Source organism: Phyllostomus discolor, chromosome 7 (genome assembly GCF_004126475.2).
Source record: "Phyllostomus discolor isolate MPI-MPIP mPhyDis1 chromosome 7, mPhyDis1.pri.v3, whole genome shotgun sequence".
Taxonomy (NCBI): Eukaryota; Metazoa; Chordata; class Mammalia; order Chiroptera; family Phyllostomidae; genus Phyllostomus; species Phyllostomus discolor.
Genome location: NC_040909.2, coordinates 132,445,590 through 132,468,583, shown reverse-complemented (window position 1 = coordinate 132,468,583; position 22,994 = coordinate 132,445,590). Strand labels below are relative to the sequence as shown.

The 22,994-nt window shown below is 48.2% G+C and overlaps 2 protein-coding genes across 2 annotated transcripts; both read left to right on the top strand.

Moving 5' to 3' along the window:
* The first annotated feature begins 942 nt into the window (after window positions 1-942).
* Window positions 943-14,381, top strand: LOC114514434 (gasdermin-C-like). Its single transcript, XM_036031421.1, has 6 exons — window positions 943-1,296; window positions 2,910-3,127; window positions 3,789-3,972; window positions 7,538-7,706; window positions 12,095-12,206; window positions 14,223-14,381. The coding sequence occupies exons 2-6, from the start codon at window positions 2,914-2,916 to the stop codon at window positions 14,291-14,293; spliced, it is 750 nt and encodes a 249-aa protein (XP_035887314.1). The 5' UTR covers window positions 943-1,296; window positions 2,910-2,913; the 3' UTR covers window positions 14,294-14,381.
* Window positions 14,382-14,467: 86 nt separating this feature from the next.
* On the top strand, window positions 14,468-18,188 carry LOC118501901 (gasdermin-C-like). Its single transcript, XM_036031679.1, has 6 exons — window positions 14,468-14,485; window positions 14,580-14,624; window positions 15,988-16,155; window positions 16,476-16,605; window positions 17,047-17,120; window positions 17,766-18,188. The coding sequence occupies exons 1-6, from the start codon at window positions 14,468-14,470 to the stop codon at window positions 18,003-18,005; spliced, it is 675 nt and encodes a 224-aa protein (XP_035887572.1). The 3' UTR covers window positions 18,006-18,188.
* Window positions 18,189-22,994: the final 4,806 nt, after the last annotated feature.

Sequence of the window (22,994 nt, the reverse complement as noted above, 5' to 3'; positions counted from 1 at the left end):
AGCAACTGCCAAGGTCTGGAATCACCCGTGAAACATGCTGCATGTTTTGAAAAGATGTGTTTGCTGTGCGGACCATAGACATAGTAAGTCAGTAAGGGCAGGAGGAGGGAGTCTGGTCAGGGGACTGCAATGACCCAAGCAGCAGTTGAGGGTGGATGGGGCAGGGTGTTGGAGCTGGAGGTGATGAAGGGGGATCAGATCCTGGTCTGTGCTGCCCGCAGGGCCAACAGCTACGAAAGAGCGCTGTGCCATGACTTCTCAAGTCTCTGACTCTCAGAACGAATCCGGACATTGCTATGTATGTGTGAGCAGGAAGGGGAGACAGAGAAGCAGGAGTGAGGCAAGGAGGGGCAGGGAGGGGCCCGAGAGAAGGGGCCTCCATGAACACCTGTGAACAAGGCTAAGCTAGAAAGGTAACTAGTGGAGAGTTTTCAAGGAAGCGATGTGACTTGGCAATGGCCATCCCCACGTGCCTCTCTTGCTTGTTGATCCATGGTTACATTGTACATACAGTGTATGTTAGATGGCGTATTGAGACAGGACAGTAAGAAGGTCGGAAAGTTCTTGGGCAAGTGGAAAGGGAAACTGAGATAAGAAAAACTGAGACAGGAAAATGCAACCAGGCCAAACAATTTGAGCAATTTAAAACCAGCTTGTAAACTGCACACCAGGCCTTATCTCCTGACCAAGAGCACTTTGGAGCAAATTTGTTTAACTTCTTTCCCTGGCCATAAAGCACATTGAGTAAAGCAGAGATAACAGGAGAGAGAACAGCCACTGAGATAACAGGAGAGATAACAGCCTCTGAGATAACAGGAGAGGTGATGACACACTTGACCCCTAGGGGGCCCAGCTTTAAAAGAAGCCTAACCAGTTGTTCCAACAATCACTCATTTGTGAATGAATCCACACATCAGACTTGTTCTCATTGGATCAGGACCAGGCACGTTTGCTTCCTGGCACCTCTCTCACTCTGCTGTGGGACCTCCTTGCAGACAGAAGCGCTGCCTGATTCCAGTGCAGACACGTTGGCCGTTGGCCGAGGGCTTGAGAGGTAAGGTTGCATGATCCAGAGCTCAGCTCCAGACCTGGCCTTCTGGGGAGACCCTCACATGCTTACTTCCCAGGACACTGTACTGGAAATTAAGTCAGGGACCTGCTGGTGCAAAGAAGACGTGTTGAGGATAGTTGCATTTCTCTGTTTTCTGGGTTTTGTCTGAATCAGGTGGTCTGCAGATTGGGAGGAGCCCTACTCATTGGAACCTTTCCCTGCAAGACAAAGCAATTCACAAGCTGGTAAGTCCTGACTGGGAACCAGGGGATGAGGAAGAAGGGAAGATACTGAGGTCAGAGACAGACGTGTTCAGGGTAGGTTTGTGACGTGATGGAGGAGTCTGGGGTTTGTTTCACTTGGACACCTCCCCGCCCCCAAAGTAGGCACTCTTCCTGAAGTTCTCCCTAGTAAAGAAGAATCCTGGGCAACAACATGCAAGACTAAGGGCTGTATCTGTGACTGTTTTCACCCCCCCTCATCCCCTCCTGGATGGCGACTGTCAGCTCATTCTCCGTACCTGTGTGTTTGTTTCTGTTTTGTTTTATTTATTCTTCTTTTTTTAGATTGTACATAAGTGAATGCATACGGTATTTGCCTTTCTCTGTCTGCCTTATTTCACTGAGCACAATAACCTCTGGGTCCATGAACATTGTCACAAATGACAAATTTTCTTCTTCATGGCTGAGCCATATTGTCATGACACATATGAATCATGTGTGACGGTTTACACACATACCACGTTTCTTTATCTGCTCATCTATTGATAGACATCTACCTGTCCTCAGCAACTTCAGGCATGCCAACCTGCCTCCATGTTTGGGTGGGACAGAGGACATGCAGGCCTCTTTGATGTGCCCTGCACAGCTGGTGGAGCCGGGTGCTCACTGGGCTCTCACTTTCCCCCATGGGAGACGTCATGGGCCAAGGGGTTAGCCTTGGCTTGCACTGTGCTGCCTCAGAGGAGGGGTGAGGGGAGAAAGGACTCAGCTCTCCTTCCCCTCTTCAGTGCATTCCTCTGGGATGTGTTCTGAGGGGGTGCCGGGACTTCCCTGCTGGACTCTGGGCTCCCTCAGAGGTGTCCTTGGCCATGGGTGGTTGTCAAAACCGGTGTTTCTGTGAAGGGCTGAGGGCTGAAAAGTCCAGTTCTGCCATCTGCCTGACACTGAAAGTGTTTAAAAGTGGAATGGGAGTGCCATCCGGGTTGGGATGACCACCTCCACCAGGCTCCTGATGCTTAGGAAAATGAGGCAGTTCATAATGTTATGCTGAATCACGGCCTACTTGGTACAGCAATGCAGGCTCCTTGTTATTTATTCAACTATCTCACGCCCATCTTCATGAAGGCTACTCTTGCTTATTTCAGTCACAGCAAGATGCTATGACATCTTAAAAAGCATGGGCTTAGCAGCACCAAACATAAGAAATTCACACAATGTAAAAGTCAGTCCTCGGGGGATGACTAACAATCACCCAATTTGGCTGGCTTGTTCTAGACTGTAGTGGCTTAGCAAAGTGGGTGCATTTAATTTTGGAAGGAAATTTACCTCCCCTTTGTCACTTACAGTACACTAAGCAAGGGCTCGTTGGTCCCTGACCTGGCAGGGACTCCTGGCTTGGTGTCTTATCTCTGGTCACTGAAGATTGTCCTGCTGGAGACTTGTCCAGGGAAGTCCCAGGGCCAGTTCGGGTTACATGGGGGCCCCTTGCACACGCATGCTACGTCACTGTGTAGATGTGACAAAGGCCTATGAGATAGTCAGTCACTGTCAGCTCCCTCTGCATGACACATGGAGACTCAGTTAATTCATCTGTGAGACCCACCTGATCTTTCTGCTTCCCTTCTGTCTGCTCCTAGCAACATGCCCTCCGTGTTTGAGAGCACTGTCAAGAAACTGGTCAACGAGATTGGAGACAAAGAACTCAGGCCCGTCTCAGGTGTCACGAATGCTGACACAATACGTCGGTTTTCTCTAATACGGAGGAAGAAGTCTTCCTCACTGTTTTGGACAGTATCTGATGTTCCAGTTGACATCTCCCTCAAGGACATCCTCGAACCAAGTGGCGTGGTCCCAGGTATTGTCAGCCAGGGGCCTAGGAGGGGGGCACTGTGAAACAAGGGTGCAGAGGAGAGGGTGCCACATGCAAGTCCTGCTGAGACGCCCACACAGGGTCGGCCTCGCCTATGAGCAAGGAGCAAGGGAAGAAGAGTGTCTCAGAACTTTCTATTTATGACCCAGGTTCATTTGATACTGAGAGCAGCCTCTTGAGTCAGGAACATGATCCCCATTTTACACAGCAGTAAATGAAAGCTTAGAGAATAATCTGTTCCAGGTTACAGAGCTGGGAACTGGTAGGACTGGGACTCAGACCCAGTCTGTCTCGGTCCAAATCCCAAACATGTTCTGTGTTGTGAGCTGCCTCCTGGGCCTGACGCTGTGCCGGGAAAGATGATGCTGTGGGTCTCCTGGCCCCGGGTGCAAGGGATGCCATCATTCCTTCGGGTTAGGATGTCATTCCTGTTATCCAGCCCCTGAGTGCATTCAAACGTTTGTCCTCAGGAGTAATTTTAATTCAATTGTTCATTTTTGATAAATGAGGTCTTCCTAGTTGAGAGATTTAGTTGGGTAGGAAAGATGGGGCAGGCTAGGACTCAGTCATTCCATTTCCATTATGTTTCTCAGCTGTTCCAGAGTGAACTGCTGGCTAACCCTCAGGCCTCCTTGTCTGTTTGCAGATGCTGCTGTGGAAACTCGACACCTCTGTGGCTACAATGAGTTGTGGAAACAGAATGTGGCTACGAGTGTGAATGCTGGGGCAAAAGCGAGCATCTCGGAGGAGACCTGTAGCTGCCAAGGATCCTCCATTGATTATAAGATTGTTAGAACGCCATACAAAACCTGGACAGAACTTCAGAAGTGGTGAGGCCATGGGAGGGGGAGGGATTGGTCAATAGGCCCACCCAAACAGTGCCCTCCTCCAGAGGCGTCAATAGATTTTATCCCTGAGGCTCGGAATGAAGAAACTGACATCCCAGGCTCTGCTGTTCTTCTTGGGTGTGCTTACATTCACTCACTTGACTAATGGGTGTCAGTTATCTGATAAGTATTTATTAAACCTGCAATTGTCTATCTTGATGCTATTTTGTGGTGAGAATAGACTAAGGACAAGACAGATAAAAATCCTGTCCTAAAATGAAATGTATTTAGTGGGGCAGGGAAATGCAGTGAATAAGAAAACAAGCAATTAAAAAAAATAAGTTATCAAAGTTTTAATTTAAGTAAGACAAAGGCTCTGAAATGCTTTGTTTCAACAGAGTCCATATGCCTCAGTGTCCTAGGGTGTGATTTAACGTGGTCACCGACGCGGGGCGTGAGAGGGGGTGGTGTGGTGGACGACCCACCTTCAATAATCCTCTAAGGCTTAATAAGAACCTTAAGGATTTATGCCTCTTAGAAAGAGAGATTTCAATTTAAATTGTATTTCTATCAATGTGAAAAATTACTAACATAAGCAAGTGGTTAAACATCACCAGCTATATAGAGAACAAAAGTTACATTGATAGGCCATGACACAATTTCTATATTTCTGGTGTCTTGTAGGACTGTTTAAAATTTTTTTAAAAATTTAAAATATATTTCATTGAATTTGCTACTACAGTTGTCCTAATTTTTTCTCCTTTGCCCCTCTCTGCCCACTATCCCCATTCCCTCCAGCAATCCCCCTCTTAGTTCATGTCCATGGTCATGCGTGTGAGTTCTTTGGCTTCTCCATTTCCTATACTGTTCTTAACATCCCCCTGTCTATTCTGTACCTACTGATTTGTACTTCATAATCACTGCACCTTTCCCCTTATTCTCTCCCTTTCTCCTCCCAGCTGATAACCCTCCATATGATGTCCATATCTGTGATTCTGTTCCTGTTCTCCTTGTTTGCTTAGTTTGTTTGTTTTAGATTCAGTTGTTAATAGTTGTCGCATTTGTTGCCATTTTGATGTTCATAATCTTGACCTTCTTTTTCTTATATAGTTCCTTTTAACATTTCATGTAATAATGGCTTGCTGATGATGAACTCCTTTGGTTTTCTCTTGTCTGAAAAGCACTTTATCTGCCCTTCCATTCTAAATGATATTTTGCTGGATAGAGTAACCTGGGTTGTAGGTCCTTGCTTTTCATCACTTTGAATACTCCTGGCCAGTCCTTTCTTGCCTACAAAGTTTCTTTTGAGAAATTAGCTGACAGTCTTATGGGAACTGCTTTGTAGGTTACTCTCTGCTTTTTTCTTGTTGCTTTTAAGATTCTCTCTTTAACCTTTGACATTTTAATTATGATGTGTCTTGGTGTGCTCCTCCTTGGGTCCAACTTGTTTGGGACTCTCTGTGCTTCTTGGACTTGTATGTCTATTTCCTTCTCCAAATTAGGAAAGTTTTCTTTCATTTTTTTTTTTCAAATAAGTGTTCAATGTCTTGCTCTTACTTTTCTCCTTCTGGCACCTCTGTGATTTGGATGTTGGTATGTTAGGAGATGTCCAAGAGGCTCCTTATTTTATTCTTGTTTTTTTTTAATTCATTTTTCTTCTTGCTTTTCTGACTGAATGCTTTTTTCTTCCTTATGTTCCAGATTGTTGATTTGAATCTCAACCTCATCCTCTGTACTGTTGGTTCCCTGTGAATTTTTCTTTATTTCACTCTTCTCCTGGAGTTTTGTTCTGTTCTTTCACCTGCGCCATATTTCTTTGTCTCCTCAATTTGACAACCTCCCTGTGTTTGTTTCTGTGTATGAGGTAGAGCTGTTTTGACTCCCTGTCCTAGTAGCATGACCTGTTGTAGAAAAGGCATCTGTCTGGATGAATGTGGCTTCTTTAAATCCTTGGTTGTTGGACTTCCATACAGCTGGATTATCTGACATATCTGGGTGATGTTTGTTTTGTAGTTTAGTTGTAATTTTTGCTAGAGTTGTGTGTGGAGGTGAGGTAGGTTTATGTATGCCTCCACCTTGGCTGAGAATCTCTTAATCTGCCCTTGGCCAGCTAGGTGGCCCAGGTGGCGGCCCTGTGCAAGTACTGTGCCACAGCCATAACACTCTTATTAGAACTCACATTCACAAAGACAGTTTATGGTGTAAAAGAGTATTTGAGTTTCTTTGGCTTCAAGAAAAGAAAAGAAAATTTGTTGCAGAAATTTCTCTCAGCAGTTAAAGAGGCTCCAGTTTTGAGGGTACATTTTATTACCTAGTACCAAGAATAAGAAATAAGCCTGATGTCAAAATTTGAAATATGAAAAGGAAAGCAATTAGATACTTTTAATACGTGGATGTGGGGCATATAATGTCTTTCACCTGGAGGCGGTTACAGGTTGTGATGGGACTTCTGAGGGCCATGGGATTTTGTGAAAGAAGGGCTGGTGGAAGGGAGTCTGTATAGGTCTCTCTGTGGAACTAACAGCTGAACTCAGACGTGGAGAATGAAAGAAGCAAAGAGCAGGAGGAAAGTGGTCCAGATGAGGGTTTGAAGCCTCGGGACAGCACAGGACAGAACTTGACATTTTCAGGAGCACCAGGAAGTCAGTGAGGTGGGGGCTTAGCCAATGAGGATGAAGGTGACAAAAATAGGTTTGGAGGTAGGTAAATGTGTGAGATGACATAACCTCCAAGAGACATATTAAGGGGTTTGCATACCCCCAAAAGGGATGTGAATTTTCCCCACAGGGCAGTGGGAAAATCCACACTGGGGGCTCATGACCTCCTCCACTGAGAAGCAATTTAAGGGTCCCTCGAGTTGCACTGGGCTGTCATCCAGGGGGCCTACCCTGGTGGGGCCTTAAGAAGAACCAGAGCTGAGTCTCACAGCTGCAATGGAGATGAAATCTGTGTTCAGGACTTCAAACCTGTCTGTCCCCTGCCTACACCTATGTCTTCAAGTCCACCCTACCAGCCACTTACCAAGGACAATTCATCTATAAACACCCCCATGTGCTGGTCATGATTAATCATCCAGAATCTTCCATGCTTCATCATATTTATCAGTTTGCTCCTTCTCCTGCACTGATTGTGCCTCTGGACGGTGGTGACTGTGGGTTCCCAGCTTTGACAGTAGGGCTCTGGTCAGCCTTGTGCACCTGTCTACTTCCAGCCCCTCAGGTGAGAGGCCCTGGTACGCTGGACATGTGTAAATTACCCCCTAACAGGGCACAATAGTTGTGGAAAATGCAGATGCCTTTCACACAATGGCATGGATACTCTCCTTCCCACACCCCCATCAGGAAATGAGGTTCCTTCTACCCTGCATAGCAAGGAAGATGTTTTTCTTTCCTTGGTAACTTAACCCGTATGTCAATATCTTTCTTCCCAGGGAGGGATCACCTGTCAAAGTGCAAAGTCTCTGCACCCCTTCCAGGTCCTGAGGAGGGCGGTAGCCCAGGGTAACCCAGGAAGGCATCTCTTTCCAGCTGACCCTCTTCTCCTCCCCCTGCCTCACCCCCCACCCTAGGAAAGTGATGGACCCAGAGCCCTCATTTCTGAAGGAGTGCCGGAGAAGAGAGAACAATGTCTATGTGGTGACTGACGTCGTAGAGCTGTGTGAGAGTTGTGTAATGGAGGATCACAGCAGCATGAATGTTTCGGGAGCTCTCTCTTTCTTTGTGAAGCCTTTTGCCAAGGTATGAGATGGGGTCACCTATCAATAAAATAGGATATAGGTTTAATTATGTGGTATTACATGATTACGTATTTGTTTTGGGTAAGCAGTGGATTAGAGTACATCTAAAGGGATGGTTGCCGTACTATACACACGTCAAGTTTTATGCTAATATTAAATGCCATGACATCCTGAGAAGAATTGATAGGTGGAGTGAGACTTAAATACCTTCAAGCACATAGAATTCACATAACTCACTCACAATAGCCAACAGTAATACTTTTAATTATATAAAATTCATTTATTAGTTTGTATGTGTTATAATGTGCTTTTACACATTATATATTTTATGTGTAGTTGGTCTTCACTTAGAAGATTCAGAAACTCAGGGAAAAACACCTAATTGTGAACTAATTTCCCCAAGGCTGGTGATTTTGTCCTGGAGGAGGAATGTTTGGACCAAGTAAAACCTTACTCCAGTTTAAAGGATATATTGACATTCAGCTTTGGGTTTCCATCTGCTTGGGTTGGTAAACTTGGCTTTCTGAGAACAGGGGAAAACCCTGAGCCATTTCACAGAGGGCAGCTGCTTACTGGTGTCCAGTGCCACGGTCACACCTGTTCAGAGCCAGCGCAGCTCTAAAGGTTGGCCATGGGCTGTGATGTCGTTAAACAGTTTGCACATCACTCCTGGTTCGTGGCTGCAGCCACTTTGTTTTGGTTGATCAGACAAAAGATCCACAAGGAAACGGAGGACCTGCAGAGCACCATGCAGACCAGTTGAGGTATAGTCTGTAACAGACACATAAGAACACTCAGCAGAGTATCACACACATTCTACCCAAGTATACACGGAACATTCTGCAGCATCGCTCACATGTGAGGCCTCCCCATCAGTCTTGACTGACGATACACCAGGTGTCCTTTCTGGCCACAATGGAGTGAAACTAGAGATTAGTAACAGAGGGAAACAGAGCAAATTCACAAACATATGGACATGAAAATACACACTCTTGAACCCCCAGTGCATCAAAGAAGATACAAGGGAGGTCAGAAAATACCCAAGACAAATAAACATGAAAACACCATACTGTACTGTCCACTTAAAAATGGGAAGATATTACTTTTTTTACCACAATAAATTAAATGGAAGAGCTACATAATAATAAAAAAGTTTACAAAATTCAGTTAAGTTTTTTTTCTGATAGAGCTAAAATCCATGTTGATTTCATAGAAAGATAAGGAATCTTACTTGTATCATCAAATAAGTTATTGTCATGTCCCATCGAACAAGGTACAGATTCATAAAAAAATAGTGGAAACAACAGTAGACAAGAAGTATCTGACTTCTTTCAATATCTTTTGACTTTTAATATGTTTTCTTTTTTAAATATATTTTATTGATTATGCTATTACATTTGTCCCATTTTCCCCCTTCACTCCCCTCCACCCTGTACACCCTCTCCCACCCATATCCCCCCCTTTAGTCATGTCCATGTATATACTTGTAAGTTCTTTAGCTTCTACATTCCCCATACTATTCTTACCCTCCCCCTATCTATTTTCAACCTACAATCTATGCTACTTATTTTCTGTACCTTTTCCCCCTCTCTCCTCCTCCCACTCCCCTGTTGCTAACCCTCCATGTAATCTCCATTTCTGTGATTCTGTTTCTGTTCTAGTGTTTGCTTAGTTTCTTTGTTTTAAGTGTGGTTGTTAATAATTGTGAGTTTGCTGTCCTTTTACTATACATGTTTTTTCTTTATCTTCTTTTCTTAGATAAGTCCCTTTAACATTTCATAAAATAAGGGCTTGGTGATGATGAACTCCTTTAACTTGACCTTATCTGAGAAGCACTTTATCTGCCCTTCCATTCTAAATGAAAGCTTTGCTGGATAAAGTATTCTGGCATATAGGTCCTTGTCTTTCATGACTTGGAATATTTCTTTCCAGCCCCTTCTTGCCTGTAAGGTCTCTTTTGAGAAATCAGCTGACAGTCTGATGGGAACTCCTTTGTAGGTTGCTGTCGCCTTATCTTTTGCTGCTTCTAGGATTCTGTCCTTCATTTTTACCTTGGCTAATGTAATTATGATGTGCCTTGGTGTGTTTCTTCTTGGGTCCAACTTCTTTGGGGCTCTCTGAGCTTCCTGGATTTCCTGGATGTCTATTTCCTTTGCCAGATTGGGGAAGTTTTCCTTTATTATTTGTTCAAATACTTGTTCAATCTGTTGCTTTTCTGATTCCCCTTCTGGTACCCCTATAATTCGGATGGTGGAATGTTTAAAGATGTCCTGGAGGTTTCTAAGCTTCTCCTCGATTTTTTGAATTCTTATTTCTTCATTCTTTCCTGTTTGGTTCTTTTTTTCTTCCTTCTGTTCCACTCTATTTTTTTGAGTCCCAGTTTCCTTCCCAACACTATTGGTTCTCCATGCATTTCCTTGATCTCTTTTATGGTAACCTGCATTTTTTCATGTAATTTGCTTCCAAAATCAACCAATTCTGTGAGATTCCTGATCACCAGTGTTTTGAACTGTGCATCTGATAGATTGGCTATCTCTTGGTCGCTCAAAAGGATGAGCCCTGGGGCATTGATCTGTTTTTTTGTTTGAGACACGCCTCTCTCTCTCTCTCTCTTTTTTTTTTTTTGGTCTGGTCACTCCTGTTATGGTGAGGGGCAGAGCCTTAGGTGTTCACCTGGGCTGGGCACCCCAGTCGCTAGATTGTGACGTTGTATGTAGGGGCGGGAGCAGGAGGGAACAATGGCGTGGCTCTGCTCTCCTCGGACCTCAGTCCCTTCCCTGGGATCCTGGGCTGCACGCTCTGCCCCGGTCCACAATCGCTGCCTCACTGGGTCCACCAGCTGCTGCTCGAGTACTCAGGGCTCACCCGCTGTGATCCTGTGCACTCCGGATGCCCCACACGCTCCTGGTTGCCTCATGCGCCCATTGCTCTCTGCTCTCCGCGCCATGACCTGTGCTGCAACCCGTGCCCAGCTGCTCATCTCCGCCCCTCCTACCGGTCTGGATGAATGGGTCTACTTCAACTTCTTGGCTGTCCGACTTCCATTCAGATAAATTTTCTGTCAGTTCTGGGTGTTATTCTGCCTCTAAATTGTTGTTCTCATCTTGGTTGTGCGTGGAGGTACGGTGCATCCATCTATGCCTCCATCTTGCCAGAAGTCCTTAATATGTTTTCTTTATCGGTGATTTTCTGCAGTTTGAATTTATAGGTATAAGATTTTTTAATTTATTTTTATTTTTATTTTTATTTATCTTGGTTGGAGTTCTCTGAACTGATGGGATCTATGGTATCAACCTGGGGGAAATCCTCAGTTATTATCGCTTCTAATATTTTTTCTGTTCCTTTCTCTCTTTGCTCTCCTTGCATTCCATTACACATATATTACAAATTTTGTAGTTATCTCACAGTTCTTGGGTATTATGCTCCATTTTTTTCAATCACTTTTCCCTTTACTTTATAGTTTTTAGGTTTCTATCGATGCATTTTCAAGTGTAGACATTTTCCTGTTACTTGTTTCCAGTCTACTAATTAGACAATCAAAGACATTTTTTATTACTGTCATGGTATTTTTGATCTCTTAGCATTTATTTATTTATTTTTTCCTTAGGATTCCATCTCTCTGCTTACATTACTCATCTGCGCTTGCATTTAGTCTATATTTTCCATTGGATCTTTTAGCAAATTAATCACAGTGGTTTAAAATTCGCTGTCTAATAATTCCAAGATCCATGCTATAACTGAGTCTGATTCTCAGCCTGCTCTGTCGCTTCAAACAGTTGTTTGTTGCCTTTGAATATGCCTTGTAATTTTCTTGTTGAAAGTTGGACATGATATGCATGATGAAAGGAACTCTGGTTAATCAGCCTTTACTGATATTGTGATAGGATATGTTAGGAGGGAAGTATTTTATAGTCCCCTGAAGAGGTCTCAGTTTTGATTTACTGAGCCTGGCCCAGGGCTGGGAACTCACAAGAACTTTTCAGCACTTTCTCCCCTTTAGATGTGACGGGATGGTTAGAGGGAGGGAGGGTTGGATATTTCCCTTGCCCTGCATGGAAGCCCACGAGAGGCTGGAGTTGGTATTTCCCTTTTATCAATTGCTTCAGTTCTTATAAGGAGTAGAAAACAGAGCCCTCATCATGAAAAAGAGAAAGTGATTAGATATACTTGAATCTGAAACAAATCAAACCATTGCAATATGAACATGAAATTGAGAGATCTGAAGATAGGAAGAAGCAAGGAAAAATGGGCAGGAACGAGAAATCAGGAGTAGAGAAGGTAAGGGCAGGGGGCTGCTGATTCTTTTTCTCATGAGCTGTCTAGATGTGTTTGACTTTTAAGGACACATGCATGTGTGATGATGTTGTTATGCCTGGTTTCTGCCCCCAGGTTGAAGGAGGGGCTGGGGCTCTCCAGGTGAGCGAGAGGAAGCATACTGTGCCAAAGGGCTCGGTGATGGCCTATAAAAGGAAGCAGCTGGTGTTCAGGAAGAACAGCTGGGGTAAGCAGGGGATGAGGGAGGCAGGAGGGGAGCGGGAGTCTGCTTCTCCTGGGGAGAGAAATGAGGAGGGACAGACCATCGTCAGGCAACCGTGGCTTCCCTGCCTGTTCAGAGAGAGCAGCAGCATCCCTCAGCTGTCCAGGGCACACACATTGTCACCATGCACAGCACCTGCAATCAGGGCCCCACTGAAATGTTGCTCTGGGCAGGTAGAGAGACAGTATCCTACGTGGAGAGGGCGTAATGGGGTGCCCAGCGCCAGGGTGTGTTTGGCACTGGGCAGAGCGTGATTCTAACCCCAACCACCTCCACTGAAGGTCCCACCACTCTCAGCAGCTCACCTGGGGGAGCCACAGAGCCCTCTCAGGTTACCTCTGCCCCCACGGGGAAGCCCATAGAGAGTGGCCCAATCAAGAACAAATCTGTGGATGTAGTGCCCTGAGCATGTAATGTCCAGGAGAAAAACTTTCATGAAGAAGTAACTGCAAACCAGGGTGGAATGTGGGCACTACAAACACACCCAGCTCAGGGTCCTTGGCCTGTCCCCGCCCTAATGCTGAGTCCCAGGTAGAGGTCAGCCTGATACAGCTGGGGTCCAGCTCCTCGGAGGTCAAGGGGTGCCCTCACCACACATAACAAACACATTCCATCTCTCTCTCTCTCTCTCTCTCTCTCTCTCTCTCTCTCTCACAGGCACGCAAACACACACACACATGCTGTTCCCTGTAGAAGCTTCAATGTAACATCTGGCTAAGGGAGAGTCCGTCTGTCACGGATCTCCTGTCAGTGGCCATAGGCAGAATGAGGAAAAACTCTCCAATCTTTGGGGTCAGTGGCTCAGCTCCGTCTTCAAATCCATGCTGTGTGAGTGTTGACAAGTGTGAAGTAAATGGAGTTGGTCTAAAAGGCTGACCTCACACCAGTGTCTGCAAGCCCTGCCCTGCCCACTAGGGGGCGCAAGGTCCTTGCCCTTTTTCTAAGTCTCAGGCCTAAGGGGGAACCTTCCCAAAGAATGGCCCAGGGTAGTAACCATTGGAATTCTGTGTATTGATTTCATCCTCATAGCAAATCAGAGAGGAAAATAATGTGCAGCACTGTCCAATAATTTGCCATAGCGCTTGCTGTGGAGCTTAGGAGGAAATCACAATTCCTCTGTCTCCCATCTTACCTCTGAATGAAAGTGAGACCTTCTCTCCAGGGCTGGTAGAGATCAATGTCTGAGAAAGTGGCGACCCAAATGTGTCTCCCCTCTCTCCATTCACCTGGACCTTCCCATGACCTGGCAGCAAGATGGGTCCCTGCCATCTCAGAAGCCTCCTCACCCAAGTGTGTCCTCACAGCCAACTTGCCCACAGAATCTTCTACACTCTGCCCCCTCCCTCCCTGGCGTCCACCCCTCCACCCGCTGCAGCCTGCCCTCCCGGGAACTCACTCCACGTTGTTACCAGGGAGCACACACTTGATCCCCCCTCCTTGGAGCTCCTCTCTCCCTGGATGCTGCCCCACCATGATCTACGGGGTCTCCTTTAGCGGGACTGTTTCTGCTCCTTCTTCCTTCATGGGCTCCTGCTCCCTGTCAGGCACATCAACCTGATTGTTAGGCAGGTTTCAGAACTTTGAATGTTTGTCTGTGACATCGGCCAGGAAGCAGGCCTGACTGGGGGAGCAGACTTGTGAGGGGGGCCCTTCGGGAGAGTGAGATGAAGGGCAGCAGGAAGGAAGTCAGTTTCTGTTCCCGGTGGAATGGGAGACCGGAGCTGACACCACCAACCCAGGTGCTTATTGACAAGGCAGGTTGTAGCTTCCTCTTTAGAGAGACAGATTCTGAAGATATTGAAAGGTCAGGGACCCTGAGTTTCCATAAGCATCCCAGGTGATTAGGATGCGAGGGTCCCGGACTCTGAGAAAAGCTGTCACACCTGTCCTGGGGGAGGTGTGAGGGCAGCAGGGGTGGGGATGTGAGAGGCTCCAGCAGGGGAAACCCCGGCTCTGCTGACCTGGCTTCTTCCCACCCAGAGATTCTTCTCGTCTCAGATGCTGAAGAGGAAACCTTTCCAGTAGGTGAGTTGAGCAGATTATCTGCTTAGACCTCAGGCCCCACTGAGCCCATGACCCACTTTGGACCTTATAAAAACCCTGCTGGGGCTCACCCCGACACGCCCACAGGCAGACCTTCCCCAGCCAGGCTCCTCTCCCATGTCCCGGTCTCCACTGCTGTCACTTAGACACAGGCCTCTCCCCGGTCACAGGGACGGCCACCTATGAGCTTTGAGACCGAAGTGGGAGTGTGTGTGTGTGTGTGGGGGTGGGGATGGATGTTGTGGCAGAGGGGACTCAGCTGTTGTGAGTGATCATTTCTTTTTCTCTTTCCAGAAAAAGCCCTTTGCGAATCCCACTCAAATAGGAGCAGGGCTCCAGGTAAGGAAAGTATAATGTGGTCCCTCCAAGAGACCCCATTTTTCCCTGCTGAAATCCCACGCGATTGCCTTTGCCTTCCTCACCTGGGCAACCTGTCTGGAGAGAGGGCAGGGAGGATAGAAAAGGGTGTTGGGGAGTAGGTGGTAGAATGTAGAGAAGGGAGAGTCTTCACAGACTAACTCTTTGGTGGGGAATTTAATTGCTTTTTTCTAGGCAGTGAAGAATTGTTCATCCACTCAAAAGGAGAGTGTGTGTTTGCTGGGGTTGGGGAGGGTCCTATTTGTACTCCTCTGGGGAGCAGGACCATGAGTCCCTGCCTTTTCCTCCAGGCAGGAGCCTGGCCGTGGTTTCTGTGGGGTGGGAAGGGTCAGGGAGCGTGGGGAGGGCCGAGGGATGGAGCAGGGAGAGTTTAAGCAAGAGGGAGGGGGCAGTGAAGGGAAGAACCCTCAGAAGTGTCTCTAAAGCACATTTGGGGGGATGAGAAAAGGAGATGACCACTTGCCTTTCTCTTTCTAGAAACAATACAGGAGCCTGTTTTGCTTGGTGAGTGTTTACTAAGAGGGAGTACAAGGCCTGCTGGGCAGGAAACTGCAAAGCTCAGAACCCAAATTGGGCTTTCCAACCAACTCAGAAAACTGAGCTTTACTTCTAAATGTACAGTTTGGTCAGTCCTACTATTCTCTCTCTTTCTTTCTTCCTCTCGCTCTCTCTCGCTCTCGCCCTCGCTATCTCTATCTCTATGTCTCTCTCCTTTCCTTTTTTTTCTCTTTTGTTTCTTGCAGGAACCTTTTATGGAGGACCTCTTGGGTGTTGTTATTCTGAGCCCTGGGGCTTGGGCAGTGAACCAAACAGGAATCCTGTCTCCCTGATGCTTTCATTCTAGTGACTTCTCACTCCCAGAAGCTCACCTGGAGGCAGCCTCAGGTGTCCCCAACATCCACTCCTTGGTTAATTCTTTATAGACCTAGAGGTACAGCACAACTGCATGCAGTACCAAGCACTTTATATCCATAGATTCATGTGATTGTCATGACAGCCTCATTTTGGAGTCTGATGCCAGAACATCCAGCATTCTCTTCTGTGGAGTGTAATCTAGAATCCTCATTATGTCAGACATGTCCCAGAAATGAGCACCTGCTCAGTTTCTTCCTCTTCCCATGACCCCTTTCCAGAATCCTCTTCTCCCCTCCCTGCATTTGCCCCCCACCTCATTTCAGCTGAGGTTTTCCATCCCTCTGGCCTGTTATGGCAGCTCCATCACGGAGCTCAAACATGCCACCCTCAGAGATACTGGGGGCCAGCTGCTTAAAGGGGAGAAGAATTTTGCCTATGGTGGTGGGAAATGACTGTTCTCACCTAAGAGTTGTCTTTGTTTTCTTGTCGGAGGACAGATTTTAATGGCCTACATGAGGAGGTTTCCCTGGAAGTAAGCATAGTGGGCCAGCTCTCAAAGGACTTCAAGAACGTTGTGTTCTCCAACATCCTGGCCATGCTGCAGGACCGAAAGGCCCTCCAGGACCTCTTAGACACGGTGAGGGAGCCCACTGCTACTGAGGCTGATCAGACTTGTAAATGGGGGATGTTTCAGAGATCCGACTGCTGAAATATATGGGAAAACAAGAATGGGGTCATCTCAGGGGGCTGAGGGGCTGTCTGAGACTGGGGACCACGGCTCTGTCCCCAGTGAGCAGGGCCAGGGAGTGCAGCCCACACTGAGTGACGGTGCCCAGTGTCCCCAGGGGCTCTGTGGAGCCGTTACCCAGCTCCTTGGTTACTCACTTATAAACACAGCATTTGCAGGCAAAATCACATGGTATTGTCATCCTCATTAATAATTCCTGTCTCCTATAGCTTGAACAGGAACCCTTGGGTCATTTGGATGGCCCTGGTGGCACCATCCTAAATGAACTGCAAAAGGACTCCACCTATGCATATAATGGCTCACAGCACCTCATCCTTTACCTGCTTGAAGCCATCATGGGTAAGAGTGGTTTGGAAGGACATTGTGGGGGGTCACAAGGTTGGTCTCCCAGAGACCCCAGAACGGCTGCATCAGATGCCACCTGTTCAAAACCCTTGAAATGTTATGATTTTTCCCCCTCACCTCACACTTCTGTCCAAGATCAGCAGGGCCTAGTGTGAGAAACTTGCCACATGACACAGAAAGAGCTAGAAAGAGCAGCCCAGGTTCATCCCATGTACCACTGAGGGTGGATGATCCCAGGCTGCAGCCACAGAATCCCCCGCTCTGGACCATGTCAGGGAGCATCCTGGAGTCCATCCCAAGAGCCGAAGGAGGCCTTCCCAGGGCAGGGAACTTGACCTCCAAGTCTAAGGAGTCTTATTCCTCTGCCTTAGAGTTCGCCTCACTAGGGGAAAAGGAATATCTGACTGTCTTTCCCCAAATGTCCCCTGTCCGCAGCGCTGAGTGACATCCAATACTGTCTGCTGGCCCGATCCATGGAGAAGAAGATCCTCTCCCAGCAGCGGGATCTGGTGAGAACTCCCCAGGGGCCAGCATCCTGGGAAGAGACTGAGGGAACCGGAGATGAGAATGATTCTAGGAGAGAGAGAAGAATCGGGTTTCTGCTGGGAAGGAGACGAAGTCCCAGTGTGGCCACCAGGAAACCAAGGCTGCATCTCCCTCTGGGGGCAGGCCCTGTGGTCATGAGTCTGCCTGGGGAAGGTCTCTGTTTCCATGACAACCCCTGCAGAGCCCCCACCAGTTCTCAAAGAGCCATATAGGATACAGGGCTGGGGAGCTCAGGGTGTCTGGGTTACACCCCTGCTTTACGCACATGGTTACCATTTGTACATTGCATGCTGTCTGTCCCCATGTATGTTATACAGGGACATATGCATGTATGACACATGGCACACAGAAGCACTCACATATGCTATCCCAAACACCACCATTCTGCAGGGTAGATGTTAGTGTCACTCTCTAGCAGCTGAGGACCCGGGGCTCAGGGAGTTGCAATAACATGTCCTTGGTCACACCGATCACAAGACAGGGCCAGGACGTGACTCCAGAGCTCCTGCCCTTGTAGTTGTCCTGCATGACCCCTGGCTCCTGGGACTGAAGGTTCCCCCTTCCTGACCTCAAGGCTGACCTGTAACATCTGATCCTGTTTCTTTAAGGTGAGGAGCATCCTGGAGCCCCACTTTGAATGCTCGGAGAGCACTCCTTTCACCCTCAAACCTGAGCTCCTCGCCCCCCTGCAGGAGGAGGATTTGGCTATAACCTATGGCCTGCTGGAAGAGTGTGGCCTGGAGATGGAGCTGCATAGCCCCAGGTCAACCTGGGACCTGGGAGCCAAGAAGCCCCTGTCTGCCCTGTATGGGGCCCTGTGTGTGCTGCAGCAGCTGGCCGAGGCCTGAGCCCCCTGGTGGGCAGGCCAGGGGCCAGTCCACTGAGTCAGCCCACTGGCATTGAGGCTGCCTGGCACTGAGGCTGCCATTGGCCCTGGTGCTGTCTTCTGCTGCAAACGCCGCCAGGCCGTTCTGTGCATGTGTGGTTGTGTGGGGAGTTTCAGGCTCCACACATAAATGTTGTCCAGCTTGGTCTCTGTCTGTTTGACTCCTTTCACTGAGCTTCGGCCTTCAAGGTTTCCCCATGTCGTCACAGGTGGCAGGGGACTCTGGCTGCTGGGTGAGGGATGGGTTGGAAGGGGGGGGGCATGCATAACATAGGGAGGACATTGAAGGGGTTTCTCTAACTGTCCAGGCACGCAGGGGTCTTTTTTAAAAGGTGGGAGCTTGGATAGTGGATATATTATTATTTAATTCTAGTTTTAACTAGATTCCAGAAATACCCTGTGGAGATTTTACACACACACACACACACACACACACACACACACACACACACACACATTATTGGTAGGTATCAATCCATAGGATCACATGTTTGTGGTTCATGTATAAATGACAGTGATTGGTGGTACTTTCCCATGCATCTCCAGATACTGCCAGAAGGTGGCAGCATTGTCACACAGCAGGAAGCTTGCAGTTGCTGCCAGACCCGGTGTTTCACTTGCTTTGGGACTTGGTCATTCAAGTCAGTCTCCTCTTGCCCATCTCTGTTCTCTGGCCTCCCCGCCCTCGCGTCTCCCCCTCCTCCACCATTAGCTTTCTTCCTGATGCATTAACTTGGAATATGGGGCCATGGCAGAGGGGGTTGACACTGGCTTCTTTTAATACCCTCTAGAACCTTCCTTTTCAACACTACCTTGATCGCATTAATCAGAGCTCTGGGAGGTAAGAGCTGAATTATGGGGAACTTAGAGCCATTTCCAATGTTTCAGAAGAGCTGTAACTTGGTGAAATGTCAACCTCTTCTGCTGGGATTGTTATGCATTCTGTGATAAACCCGATTGTCTCATGCTGAGCAAAGGCAAACACAGAGGAAGCATTTGAATGTCTTTCAGTAAGCAGGGTATGTTGTTTCTAAATAAATTCAGTCAAGCAAGTGAGGTGCTCCAAAATATCGGGGCCTTGGTCAATGCAGGGGAAAGCAGGGCGGTGCGCATGTTGGGATTCTCTGTCTTGGAGGAAATGGAGCTGGTGTTCGAGGAGGGAGACAGAGGCAGCTGCAGGGGTCTGGGTTTGCAGTTTGACAGGCCACTCTGCACAGCCGATACTCGGTAAGCCACGTTTGAATGAACTGGACTGAGGCAACAGTGACGCTCCGCTGTAGAAGCCGCCGTGTACCTGCTATGGTGCCCACAGGAAGCTTCAAAAGCAGGGTGAGGCTGGGGAATTCCTTCTCTAGGACACTGAAATCAGTGTTTTCAACATTTAGATATTCTTAGGCAATTGGGCATATTTAAAAATGGCCCATCTCACTCTCGTCACTGGGACTCTGAGGCTACATACTGGTTTTCTTGCATGCTTCTCAGCCTGTAGTGGAGAAAACACTCTTAGGGTTTTTGTTTTTTTGAGGCGGGCATTTAGCCTGGGTCTTTGCATTGCATACAGTTATCCCTCAGTTCTGGGGCCGGCTTTGCATCGCCTGGCCCTGGTTGTCACAGGGGGAAGAGGACAGGGATTCACTGCCACTGTTCATCTGCTCTCATCCCTGGGGAGCCTGGGGCTTCCCCAAGAATGATGGTCTCACAGGACAGGATGGGGAGGAAGGCAGCAGGGGACCCTGGGTTTGGGGAGTGCCGGTGCTTTCTCCAGACTGGCAGAGGGCGGGAGTGAGTGCTCCCCACCTGCCCCCAGGTGTGCTGGGTGCAGAGGCAGGAGGCTGTCTCCCAGCTCGGTCTGGGTGAAGTCCTCGTCTGATGTGTGACCTGGCTTCAGGAGGACATCAGGACAAGCCTCGAGTGGGATGTGAGACCTGGTCCCCTCTGCTGGGACTTCTGAGGCCAGGCCCTGTGTGGAAGGTCGGTACCCTGGGCTCATCAAGGCCTGTGTTCCTTCCCTCTGTCTCAGTGAGAGAAACCACGTGTGCAAATTCCAGCAGGAATTTTTTGGAGATAATTTTTAGTAGCTCCTTTTTAAATAATTTTAAATAGTTGCTGTCCAGTGGTTCTTTGTTAAAAATCTCTCTTTTATTGGCGAGTGATGCCCCTGTTCCTCGGTGTACATAAAAGGTTGGGGACAGACGGCCATGAAATGAGGCCCATTTTCCCACCGAGTGCACAGGACACTAGGTTTTGGGGATGTGGAGTGAACACTGTAAAACTCTGTCTTCTCAAAAGAGGTGAGAGACAATCGTTATCTATTATATAACAAACCACCCAAAACATGGCTTAAGACAGCAAACATTTCATTTGCGTCTCTCTGTTGCTGGGGGTCAGGAATTTGGAAGTGGCCTCCTCTGGGTGGTGCAGGCTGGGGGCTCCCCACGTGAAGGCTGTCTGACCGGGGCAGAGGCCCCAGTGGACCCCAGGCTGCCCTGCTGCTGGAGAACCTGTCCCCTGAGGTTGGTTCTTTGCCATGGCTGTTGGCAGGAGGCCCGGGCTCCTTATCCCGACTGTCCCCGTGACAAGGCAGGTGGCTTGCCCCAGGGTGACTGAGGAGAGAGAGAGACCTAGACAGAGGGGGAGAGAGGAGAAAGTTCGGTGTCTTCTATGACCTCAACACGCAGCGAGTTTTACCCATTTGTATTTGCTAGAAGACAGTCACCAAGACCAGCTCCCACGGAAGCTGCAGCTCTTGAGAGGAGGAGCACTGGAGAGCCTGCGGACTGATGTTGGAAGCTCTCTATAAATGCACGCCCTCGTTTTGTTTTCAATTCCACTGACCAGAGGCTGGCAGGAACCTACCCCTGTATCTCCTTTTATTTTTATTTTTTATTGATGAGAGAGAGAGGGAGGGAGAGAGAGAGAGAGAGAGAGAGAGAGAGAGAGAGAGAGAGAGAGAGAGAGAGAGAGAGAGAGAGAGAGAGAAACAGCCATCACGTACCTCCCATATGCGCCCCCAGTGGGGATTGAACCTACACTCTAGGTATATGCCGTGACTGGGAATTGAACCCACAACCTTTTGGTGTGTGGGATCACACTCCAACCAACTGAGCCACACCCGCCGGGGCTGCATCTTTGTGTTTATACATCTTCCCAGTTCCCTCAGGATGCAAAGCAGATCGTTTTGCCCGCATATCCATGCGTTCATTCGCTCGTTCATTTCATTCGCTCACCGTCATACAACAAAATGTACTGAGCGCCCACTACTTGTCAGGAATCCCAGCATTGAAACATTCCTCCTTGTGCCTTCACTGGGACTCGGGAGAGAGCAAAAAATACCTTCCGCTTCCTTAAACATTTGAAAGACTGTTTTCTAGAGGAACCAAGAATTAGATCACCTCACGAAGGTAAAGGTGCACTGCACCCAATCACAGACGCAGGGAGCAATGGTACTTGCTTCCAGTGTCTGCTGGGTCCCTTTTTGTTTTGGAAATTCTTCTGCTTTTGCAACGGTTGCCTAGCAACCGGAGCTCCGCTCAGTTCGCACTGGGAGTGTCGGAGCAGAGTTGCTCAGTAACATGAACATCCACGGGGTTTCCCAAGCAGCAGAGAAACTGCGGGATGCCGAGCCCTGGAGGGCAGCTGGCGCTGCAGAGGGAGGGTGGGCATCCAGGTGGGAAGACCCTGGGAAGGGCCGACTTGGGGGGGGGGGGGTGGGGGGGCGTGGAGGGAGGGTTGCGCACACAAGGCTCTCAGTTCTCCTCAGAGACCACCCACACTGACAGGATTCACAGCCAGGAGAGGATAGCCTTTGTGTTCCCCACGCCCTTGACCCGCGCTTCAGCAGCCCGTGATCGCAACGGAATGACATCGATCACAGAACATGGCGTGTGTCCAAGGAAGTCCCTCACATCTGGGAACATTCTACAGTCGTATGGTTAGGAGCTGTACGTTTTGGGGGTGTTGGCACATAGATAATTCCAATCCAGCTGCTTCCCAAAATTTGTCCTAGCCCAAAACAAGAACATCTGATCAGAATCCTTTGTGGTACGTTCTGAAGTAAGTTAAACCCAGGGAACTCCTACTGGGCACATGCCGTGCACAAGGCTCTGGAGTAGGTGCTATCGACGTGCAAAAAATAATGTTGGGCTCCTCTCCATTCAATCAATCAATGCTTAGTAAGGGTACGATACTCTGCTAGACACGGGGATATAGAGATAAATAGAACTGGTATATTCCCAGTTCTCACCGTGTTACCTTCAGTGGCGCTCAGGATCACGAGGAAGAGAGGAAAACTCACGTGCTCTCCTGGGGAAGGAGGAGGGAGAACAGACTCTGATAGGTGGGCGAGGATTCTGACAGCCACGCAGGGAACCCAGAGCTGCTCACACCTGCATTCCTGGATGCTGGCTGTGAAAGCCATCCCTCATGCATGCCTTCGTACCTAAGGGGCTGGTTTACAAGCCTCCCCAGCCCGAGGGGTCCCACTGGACTGCGGGAAAGAAAATAAAAGCACACCTCCCTCCCTCCGCCCTCATCACCGCAATGATCGTGCTGTGACAGCTTTACCTCTTGCCAAGTCCCTCCCTCTCACTCCAGGAGGGCTCTGCAATGTCTCACTGTGCTTGCAAATTGTCGTTCCCTGATGCCACAGGCCCCAGTGGGGAGTCCCTGAAGGCTTGTGAATGGGGGAAAGGCAGGATCAGAGGTGTCTCCAACAGGAATTCACTTACAGGGACTCGAGTTCATTGGAGTCGAGTGAGACTGGAATTCAGGGATTTAATTCAGAGTCCTGGTGGGCAGATTATCTATCTATCTACCTATCTATCTATCTATCTATCTATCTATCTCTATCCGTTTATCATCTATCTATTCATCATCTGTCTTACTGATTGGCAGTCCCTTCCTTATCTTGGGGTGGCGACTCCTCAGTTTTGCTTTGGGGAAGTATCCTTCC